Raw genomic sequence first — 11,271 nt, 5'->3', positions numbered from 1 at the left:
TGTTGTTCCACCTATAGGGTTGCAGACCCCTTCAGCTCCTTGGGTGCGCTCTCTAGCGTCTCCATTGGGGGCCCTGTGTTCCATCTTATAGATGACTGTGAGCATCCACTTCTGTATTTGCCAGGCACTGGCATAGCCTCATACGAGACAGCTATACCAGGGTCCCTAATAACAAGGTGCTGCCCCAACCCCATTAACATCAATCTACAGCATATAGTTCACCCTTAAAGAGTCTATATTACAAGATTCCCAAGGACTTTAAATATAGTACAAATACCACAAACACAAATCGATACCATGCTGTGCTTTACTGCCATCTTCTGACAGCAACTTAAAACTACAAAATTGTGCATTTGAGAGAGGCAAACCTTGTTTGAAGTAGTTCTGATAGATGAGACACTACCTCAAACGAGCAACAACAAAAACAAATATTAATATGTGATCAGTGTCTGAATGTTTTATATTATATAGAGCTAAGAACCCACTATGACTTAGTGAGCTGAGTTTATTCCAAAAGCAATTGCTGTGGAAATCCCTCTACCAGTGTAGAATAACCTGCAACATGTTGCACATTGTGTGTTCCACTTACTGTACAGAACTTAGAAACTGGATTGCTTTTGATTCACTGTAGCCAAGTCCTTATAGACATGGCTAACGCATGGTAAATATTACAGGTCTGTGGTTGGGAGCTACTTCATACTCATACACTGGGTTGGGCTGAAAGCTATAGACCAGGGCTGATACCATCACTGTCCAGAACTAATCTGACCATTTCTACTGGAGCACCTGCAGTCACAGGACAATCTACACCACATTCACAGGCAGTGATGGTCTCTTAAACAAATGTAGAGCGCAGCAGCAGCCTTTCGGAGCACTTCTATCGTAAGATGGAGAGTGCATCCATTATGTAGGTGTATCTTGTTTGGAAGTACTTTGACACACTTCTTTTCTACGTACCCTGGAGAGCAGCAATTCTATAGTACACACACATACAAAAAACCGTGTAAAATGCTGGGCCTAGTGGCGCACAGCTTTGATCCTACCACTCAGGAGGCAGAGGCAGGCCAGCAGCCTGGTCTATAGTGCAAGTTCCAAGACAGCCAGGGTCACACGAAGAAACCCTGTCTTGATAAATCAAGAGAAAAAAGGAAGTGTGTAGTAAACAGCTGTGTGTTAATATTACTGTGCAGTTTTGAGTCGGACTTTAAAAACTGATATGGTTTCTGTACTAGAGCTGTTTTAGACCTTCCCCATCTCCAAGAAAACATACTAAGTGAATCACAAGGATTGACTGTCAATCTGTGAGGTGCATTGTAACCAAGCTCAATTTGCTACTCAAGAATCAGAAACGCAAGCAGTACTGGGCTTTAGAAACCTCAAGCCCTGCCATTCTTATTGCCACTGTGCTGCAAGAGAGAGAGAACCTGGTCAGTTTGGAGTTCAGCTGTGATGCCATGGCCTGTGGCTCTCCAGTCCCACACAAGCTGAGATGTTTGGCAACACATGATCAATCTGGAGTCTGTAACACAAAGTGTGAGTGTGTTGTCATGATGGCCCTTCAACAGTTTCGGATTTTTAAGACCATCGCAGATCTCAGATTTTCAAACTAGGAATGTTCAGTTAGTCGCTACTGTCTACAAGTTAAATCTTAAACTTGTATTTTGGTCTAAATTCATCAGCTTGTGATTCAGCAATGAGGATGTCCCCTGCCTTTTATTATAGGACATTTTCCTATCCGATTCATTTCAGCATGCGGTAAGCACAGGGGTTTATGATCTTCCATCTTCCAAATGAAGATTCAGAGTAGCTGTCTCCACTCCCAGCCCCTTCACAAGACATTGACCTGTTAACTGGTGATACTCTGAAACTGGTGTGACCCCAAGGACACAGCAGAAAAGGATTAGTAAACTTGAGCAAACTTCAGTCCAAACATACATAATGGCTTGTCAGGGGTAAAATTGATAATTCTGCAATTAAGTTAGTGAAATTTATTCTTTAAAATGCTTTCACCCAGACACGAAAGTCCTGACTTTTCCTTTTTTGAGAGAAACTAAAGAAACTTACAATTAATGGTAGCTGAGAACAAAAGCAGAGCCGTGTAATGATACCCCTTGAAAATAGCTGACCAGATAAAATATTAATGTTTAGTAATTTGCAACTGTATTTAGGATATTTAAGACATTTAGGATCACAGACTAAGTGCTACCTATGGTAGAGAACTGCAAACTCAAACTTGCTATTTTCTGTCCTCTCCACCGGTACTGTCCTCTTTGCTCCATATAATGAGTTACCCCAGTTTGCAAATCACAACTGGCCAAGACAAAGGGAAGCCAGAAAAAGTAAATTAGAAAGCATAGGACAATATGCACCCTTCTCCTATTTCAGTATGAACACTCCAATAACCACTCCATTTCATGAAAGAAAAACATGAGTTACAATTTGAGTAAAAAGTACTTTTATGGGGAAAAAAAAAAGACTGAGCGTCTTGCCTAGAAAAATCCTTTAATATCTCTTGTTACCTAATACAGTAAAAGCCTTTTGAAATGCGTTAAGGATTCAGTTTGCATGGGAAATCCACCTGCCTCAGAATAGCTAGTCATCTTTTTCATTGAACGATTTTAAGTGGCAAAATCGTTCAGAACAGAAAAATATAGTATCTTCAATAGACATCTCAAGACAATAAAGTTATATTTACAGGATGCTGTCTATAATCAGAAGTCACCAAGAAATAAAAATAAACTATCATTTCAATGTCCTTTCTCTCAGCAGTTTGTTATGGCCACACACTAAAGACAGCCAAGAATCAAGGAAACGTGTTCCAGGTGAAATAAATTTCCCAGAACAATTCTCATAAAATAGTTTGTTTTTCTTTCCCCCTGAGAATCAAGTAGATCAATCATTGGATTGCATGAGACAAAGGCAGGCTCTAGATCTTCTATCATGTACGATCAAACTTCTGTAGGCATTTCTGCTTAGAAAAGCTAAAATGTACAAACAATAAAAACTAAATAGCTAGACACGGTGCTTAGTAGTACCACGGCAGAAATTTATGGTATTGGTAAAATATACATGTGACATTTGTGGGTAAATTTATTGCTTTTTTTGATGGGCTATAGCACCACTCTGAAGAATAGAAGATGGTTAGGATTAACCAGTCTTTAATCACAATATGCATTTCTAGTAAAAGTGCTTCAGAAGGCGTGCTGAAAAGCCAAGAAACATCTGCATTCTGTTGTTAAGTGTTTCCAGCTTCACTTAACAGGCAAGGGGCAGGTCTGTCTGAGTAAAGTAAGGAGTGGCTACTGTCAGTCTGATGATTCAAACAGAAAACCAAGGGACTGAAGTTATTCAAACTTATAAAAATTTAGAACACTATAAATTTTCATGCCAAAAACATTTCAGATAGTTATTGCTTAAACGAGCAGTCACTATACCTGTGAAACTTTCAAAATCATGATTGAGAAAATTTCTTTACTTGCTAAAATTTACGCTAAAGGAGAGAGAAACTGATAAGGGCTATATACTGTCTAGTCACTATGGAAAACAGGCCAATTTCCCTCAAAACTATTTTGAAAACTAGTATCACCATGGTGGTTTCAGGATTCAGAAATAAGAAGGAAACATCACACATGCTATATACAAGGTCAGCGAAATAACTGATAATTTTCGGATACCACTTTAGTCAGTCTTTAGAATGTATAATTTGAAGTAGATTTCCTTAATCTAAAAGTTATGAACAGATAAACTGCTATGCAGAAGCACAAAAGTATTTTAAATGTAATCTTCTATAAGAAGTAATTAAATTTCAAAGCCAAACAACCTCGTAGCAAGCCCGATTTCCTCTGACACTGGCACTGGCACCATCCACCAGCTTCTGTTTCTTCAGTCTCCTAGACTAGTCAGCATTCTCCATTGGTAATAGCCATAGAACAATGTGACACTGTCTCCCTTCAAGTAGCCTGACTTTCTAAAATGAATATTTCAAGAGTGGCATTTCTAAAAATAATTCTGCCCCACATATGCATGTCACTTCTGGAAGCAGCACAAGACCTCCAGTGAGAGCAGTGACACTCAAGAGTGCTATGCAGGCTGTAATGCACCTGGACAGGTGAGGGTCTCAGATGCTGATGGCTGCCGTGGGAAAGAAAAACAAGAGTCTTACACTGTCACCGGACATTTTACAAAGAAAAATGTCTTAATCTTGTTTTCAAGTTATAGTCACTCTCACTCTCTCTCTACTTACACATATATACATACTTTTTTCCTTAAATTGATGGGGTGATGCAGTAAGTCACAAGTGAGAAAAGGACACTAAGTTTTAATAAGGGGAACATAAAGTTGTTTTCACCAGCATAAGTTCACATTACAGAACACCAGTATCAACAGCATTCTCTTGTCTATTTTTGGTACAGAAGATGGTATCTCTCTACATAACCTGGTAAGGCTTCAGTAACTAAAACATAAAACAAACAAACAAAAAGCCCAAACAAANAAACCAAAAAAAAAAAAAACAAAAAAACAAAAAAACCCAGCCTATTAGTTTACAGTTTATTTTAAAAATTCTGAAAGACACCGCAAGTTCTAAACTTGAGTAGTGCTACCCATACACAACCATCTGGTCAGGAACGCAGTAGAGCACGCCCTCTGCAGGGAGCTTTGCAACAGCAGAGCAGTGCAACAAGAAAAACTTATACATGGCACATTCTCTTCTTATTTGTAATGTAAAAAGTTACAAACATACCTAATCAAATAAATAATAATAAAAAAGAATTTGATGTATTTGTTAAGTATCCTAAAACCACTACATAGAATAATGGCAACTTTCACACACAGATTATTTACATGGTAATACCCAGTGTGGGTACATTGCTACAAAACTCAGAACAGAAGGAGTAAACTTGAAATGTTTTCCTGTAAAGATCTAGCAGCATGACTATCTAATGCTGTGTTATCCCATTGCTTCTGAAATGGTCCTTTTTAGTCTGTGTCTTCATCCAGTTCATAATTGTCTTTATCATAAATATCTTTTACTAGAAGAACCCGTACAAGCATATTTTCCAAGGTGTTCCGGTCCAGGGAAGTAGATGTGTACCAGACAGGGCTATCTGTAGAACTAGAACATTCTGGTTGTAAATAAAAAACATCCATTCTCTGATTAAGGTTCTGTGGACTTTGGAGGAAAAAGAAAAAAAAAAGAAAAAGAAAAAAGGTCAATTTCACAAAACATAACAAAATTCCCAGCAAATTTACTTCTTTTAAGAATAACTCAGCCCTAAACAATAGATGTACTCAGAGCCTCTGCTTCATTAACTGCAATAACAATATATCAGTAAGCTGGTCTCTTAGGTTTTTATGACAAAGGATTAGTTCCCAAATATAATTGAAATTCTTATTTCATAAATCCAAGACTCCATTAATATGTATACTATCATTTTAGTCATTATTGTAATGGTGACAATTACAATCTCAATCACATTAAGTGTGTATGTCCATTCAGGAAAAAGGAAATGTGAAAAATGTGACCTAAAATGATGAAAATACTTAACACAAAAAAAGTCTTACTGCACTATACAATAGAAAAAAAAAAAAAAAAACATCAAATTCCAAAAAAGGAATTCACACATACCTGCAAATTGTTACCGGCACTGGAAATCCACAAAACTAAACTGTTGGTCCAGAATAGAGCTGAAGAAAGCTACCCTTATGCCACAGTTAGATACATGGTCATGCTAGAGGTGACATTCATGTTTTTACTAATTCATGAGAACCACCCTGAAAATCTCACTATGATTTGGAAAGTTGTACTACACAACATACTTTCTCTTTCTGAAAGTGAGAGTGCTTATTTAAAACAACACTCACAACACTTAAAATGAGACAGCCCTTGGGCCCTCAGCTCTTTAGCAGTTCCCAGTGTGTGCTGCTTTTAGACAGGGGAAGATGACAGTCATAACCCTGAAAATGTCTTCAAAGACTGTTTCCATTCACATCTAAGTATTTTATTTTCACCTCGACTCCTTCTACCTACTTACTTACGTATCTACATACGTATCTTTGCACTAGAAGCTGGCAGACAATGACCAGCAAACTGTCTGTGTAAGTCATGTGCCATGAACTACTTATTTAGAGTATGGGCCTCTTTCTAGTTTAGTAGGACAACTAAATAGATAGAGCAGAGACTAAACACCCCAAAAGCATAACATAGTTACTTCTCTACAAAAGTTTGTATCTCTGCTTGGCAATCAACAGACCTGCTTGCTTTTCTAATGTAAGGGGGACCGGACAGCACGAGTGATATTTTTTAGTACAGAGTGACTTGTTAATATGGACTCGAATCCTAAAGTACATGTGCTAGGTATTTCATAAAGGGACTCTAAAGTTAGAGCTAAATATAACTTTGGAACAAAAGACTCCATGAAAGCAAGGAGAAAAAAATTTTGAAAATTAATTAAATACTTTCATTTCTTAATAGTGTTAAAATCAACCAACTTATACAAACATCTTTTAAAAGTACCAGGCAAAGGATGTAGCTGGTAGTAGAGCACTTATATCTAGTAGGCAGGCGACCCCAAGTTAAACTCCCCAGTACTATATAATTTTAGTCAAATATCATTAATGTTCATTCACCTTTTAGACAAGTAGCATTCAAACATTTTCACAGGACATCTAGAAGGGTTGGCTGTGTTTTCAACTTGTTCAAATACTGGCTCATCATCTTCATGTTTTCGTTTTCCAGTAGCAATTTTATCTTTAACAACAACAACAAAAGTAAGGCTCCTACACCAATCGTTTTCCTCTCCTGTGAGTTTGTGTGTCTGTATGACATGTGTGTGAATATGGGTGTGTAAGTGCCACCTCTCCAAGGCATGTCTCTCTTTCTGTCTCTACTACTGCACTGGATACTCCAGGATAGCTGGCCTAGGAGCTTCCTGGTGATTCTGTCTCTCCTCTCCCCACTCTACTGCACCTGGTATTTTATCTGGGCTCCAAGAACTCCAATTCAGGTGGTCAGACTTGCACAGCAAATGGTTTTACCCAATGAGTTATCCCACAACCCCCTAAAACTAATTCTGAGGGAAGGCATTTACCCTTAGTACCTGTTTTAGCAACATAGGATTAGGTGCCCTTCAGGATTTTCTGTGTGGCAGCTTTTCGTAATGTACAATTTTTCCAAGAAAAGGATCCTAGAGGCTCAGCTTAAAAACGGGTCTAGTGAGTGGTTCATGCCTGTCGGCTCAGAATAGGGAGGATCACAGATTCAAGGTCGTGCTTTGCTCTACGGCTTAAGGCCAGTTTGGACTAGATATCTTATCTCAAAACAAACTACAACAATAAAACATTTGAAGGCAGCAAATGGATCTCTAGGAGTTTGAGGTGATCCGGGTCTACAGGGCGGTTCCAGACTAGCCAGCACAACATAGTAAGACCTCATCTCAAAAAGAAACAAACAAACTAAAACAACAACAACAAAACCCGGAAATACACTGTTGTGTTTTATTAAAGTAATTGTCTTTAGTCTCTTAATGAGTGGCAAAGGTGGACTTCAGTAAGGCAAGTTTGAATATTCCCACCACAGACAATCTCCAAATAAAAATGCTATACTATCAGAGCCAGTGATGGCTCAGAGTTTAAGAGCACTTACTGCTCTTGCAGACGTCCTAGGTTGAGTTCCCTGCATCTACATGGTGACTCACAATCATTCATACCCCAGTTCCAAGGGATCTGACACCCTCTTATGACACCAGCAAACACTGAAATGTATGATGCACACATATATTCATGCTGGAAAAATACATTCATGTATATAAAATAGAGATAAGTCTTGTTTTTATAAAAAGTTACACTACCTTCACTGTCCGTTCCACATAAGGAAGACACCTGATAGCGGAGACATGCTTTATTTTCCATTGTTAAAGGATTTTTTTTCCAGTGCCTAAACACAGTGCCAAAGGAAAGTCTTAAGTGTTGTTCCACTGTTTTCAGGCCAAAATATTTAGTGTTAAAGTAGAATAGGGTATTCAAAAGTGCTACTGGAGAGTGGGATCCTAGTTGTTTTATCCTCCAGAGATAGTCTTCTTCAACTCGAGAGAATATTGACCCTTAAATAGAAAAAACTACTTTAAAAGAATTGTAAATACCACAGTTTCGACTATCTAGAAATAAAGTGAGTTTAAAACAGCCCTAAGTCAATCTACTACTCACATAAGATCACTGTGAATGAGCCCGTAATTACATATTAGCTCTTTTAACAACACATAAGTTGAGAAACAGAGTATGAAATCGCCACCCCCAGAATAAGGTACAGGATGCTTATGCTTATTTCTGTCCCTCAGTAAGAAAAGGACATTATGATCAGAAAATAATTTTAAATCTGTACAAGTCTTTAAAAAAAAACATGACTCCCATAAACAAATATTATTTTATTCACATAAGAATCTACATTGTAGGTCTTAAGACAATCTAGCTTTGTACTACAAAGAAAGTAGGCCACAGGTTTTACTAAGTTCTTCACAAACATCAGTTACTATTTATCTGCATATGAGCTCACGTTCACAAGCTCTTCCATAGTAACTTAAATTACTTCCTAAATATACTTAACATACTTTCTGTAAAAATAACAATTCCATTATCAACTATCAACACATATTTAAAATAGCATTACCATCTGGAAGTATGCTTGGTTGCCAACTTCGGAGTATTTTATTCAGTTCTTGCTCAAACATCTGGTATCCTGGATCAATAAATATGTTGTCCTTTCGATTACTACCACATAAGTACTACAAAAAAATTATTGAAGGAAAACCAGCTAATTATAAACAGTGAATGTATCACACTTTGCATTTCTTAAGAAAAAAAAGCTTTATGTTTAGGAAAAGCAAGAATTCTAATACAGCGTAAGAGATGACTGCACTTGGGTGTGTGTGTACGAGTTAAAAAATCATAAATTCCCAATTAACCTGTTACTTAAAACATGCAAAGCTGGAAAGTATAACAGAGTCCTCAATGTAAAAACTGGGTAAGAAACATCAGTTTGGAACCAGTGAGATGGCTCTGCAGGTAAAGCACTTGTCGTGCAAGAGCCTGACAACCCAAGGTAGTGTTTTCCGAACCCACTCTACAAGACTGTCCTGACTACCATCTGTGCAGTGTGGTTCACACAGACCTTCATCAAACACACACATAACACACACACTCTCTCTCTTTATCAGTCTGTCAAGTAATATATAGAATGATATGTTTAGATCATACACGGAGAAAAGATATATACTTTAAAGATTAATGATTAAAGGAAAATAATAAAGAGCTGTCTGCCTATGTTCTTCCCTTCCTCTGCCAAAAAACCTGTGTGTAAGCATATACACGGTGTGCTTTTGAAAATGCTGAGAACCTAAACAGGGATGCAGCACAAGGGAGAGTACATACCTAGTATACTCAAGGCTTTTATTTCTAGTACAGCAGAAACCAAAACAGAAACAATCCTTATACCTGAAAATTAAACAATTTATAAACAAATCCAGACCCTTTCTGGTATGATTTCACACCTCATATTCTAGCCATGTTGAATAAACATGGCTCCTGGGAAACCTTGCCCTGACTCTGTCCTCTAAGGATGTCATTCGACTCTCATTCCTTCGAACTAGGAAATTTTCTACCTGTGTTTCAAAAAATTTAAGTCTTTCATATTATTACTCATTTGTGTGTGTGTGTGTGTGTGTGTGTGTGTGTGTGTGTGTGTGTGTGTGTGTGTCTAAGTGAGAGAGGGAGGGAGGGCGGTTCTCTTTGTTTTTGTGAGACGGGGTCCCTTACTAAACATGGAGCTCACTTGGTTCAGGAAGTCAGAGGCCTCCTGTCTCCACCTTCCCAGCCCTTGGATTACAAGCAGTCAGTACCACACCTGGCTTTTTATAAGGTGCTAGAGATCCACATTCTGGTCCTAATGCTTGTCCTGCAAGCAATTTACCAACTGAGTCATCTCCTCAGCCTGTTGTCACACCCTTCCCTGAGATACTTGGGTAAAATTAATTTGTTCCAAAACTGTACTACCAATACTCCTTAGTATAAATATTTCAAATACTTGAGTGAAGCTTATTATTGTGGCCTCCTTGCTATTCTCCTTCACTGCCCATACTCCACTGTCTCAAACTCACAACCCTCCTGGCTCACATAGGCTGGCATGTACATATTCCTAGTTTATAGAGATTTTTAAAGTCAAACTGCTCAGATTCTACTTGATTACTTTGAGACAGGGCTATGTAGCCCAGGCAAAGCTATAAACTCATTATGTAGTCAAGGCTGACCTCACATTCATGGGCCTACCTGCCTCAGCCTCCCAAGTATTAAGCTACTACATCTGATCTAGACGTACACATACAAATTGTGTATCTTAGATAAGCTACTATTCAACTCATCTCTCCTTATCAGAACAAACCAAAAACAGTTAACATTTAGCATGGGTACACAGAAAAACAATTAATAGCAGTCAGCAAATGTAATTTATCAACAGGAGTATGTTAATTTCCAAAGTTCAAGCAAATGTCCAGTGAACAGAAAAAAATTAAAATGAAGGATTAGTAAAATTCAAGTTCACAGCATAAATATTATAAATTTACTTATATTCTATAAATGTAGTCTTAGAGGCTCACAAAGCCTCTAAGTTGAATGTATTTTATAATTACTGAAAACTTCTCATTTGTATAGAATTTAAATTAACTACACGGGCCATTGTTTTACTGCTTCTTAAATTTAATAAACATTGTTTGCAGCTTTAAAACAGTATCTTTACTACATTCTTACCTATAGAATACTCAAGGATAAAATCCTAGAAGAAATTCTGAGATAATGTCAAGTTACTGAGCTGGAGTGACAGCTCAGTGGACAAGAACCACCCTACCATCCATCCTAAGGACCTGAGTTCAAATTCCCAGCACCCACAGAAAGCCAGCAATGGCTGTGTGCCTGTAACTTCCATCAGGCAGGGACAGAAGGATTCCTCTAAATTTGAGGTCTTTACAAGAGTTTCAGACCAACCTGGACTACATAGTAAAGTCCTTCCTCAACAAAAAGAACAGAGCTTTCCAACTGGCATATTTAAGCAGGTATTTATTTAAGAAATTGTATAATGGGGGATATGGAGACTGAGTGGCCACCTCCTATAGCCAGACAGAACTTCCAGCGGAGGGAGAAGGACATTAAACCCACCCACAAAACCATTAACCCAAAATCTGTCCTACCTACAAAATGCACAGGGATAAAGATGGAGATTGAAGGAAT

At 38.0% G+C, this 11,271-nt stretch overlaps 1 protein-coding gene across 3 annotated transcripts in view; it reads right to left on the bottom strand.

Moving 5' to 3' along the window:
• Nucleotides 1–289: 289 nt before the first annotated feature.
• The window catches only part of Zmym2 (zinc finger MYM-type containing 2), a 71,761-nt gene continuing 60,779 nt past the window's right edge, over nt 290–11,271 (bottom strand). For all 3 annotated transcript variants that reach the window (XM_021181757.2, XM_029468740.1, XM_021181756.2), the window contains 4 exons: nt 8,663–8,777; nt 7,848–8,099; nt 6,628–6,748; nt 290–5,170 (listed from right to left, as the gene is read on the bottom strand). In XM_021181757.2, coding sequence (XP_021037416.1) covers nt 4,978–5,170; nt 6,628–6,748; nt 7,848–8,099; nt 8,663–8,777 — 681 coding nt within the window. In that variant the 3' untranslated portion in view covers nt 290–4,977. The remainder of the gene's footprint in view (nt 5,171–6,627; nt 6,749–7,847; nt 8,100–8,662; nt 8,778–11,271) is intronic.

The sequence above is a fragment of the Mus caroli genome, chromosome 14 (assembly GCF_900094665.2).
Source record: "Mus caroli chromosome 14, CAROLI_EIJ_v1.1, whole genome shotgun sequence".
In the NCBI taxonomy this organism is placed as follows: Eukaryota; Metazoa; Chordata; class Mammalia; order Rodentia; family Muridae; genus Mus; species Mus caroli.
Note: the sequence above shows the minus strand (reverse complement) of the source record. Positions and strands in the feature narration are given on the sequence as shown.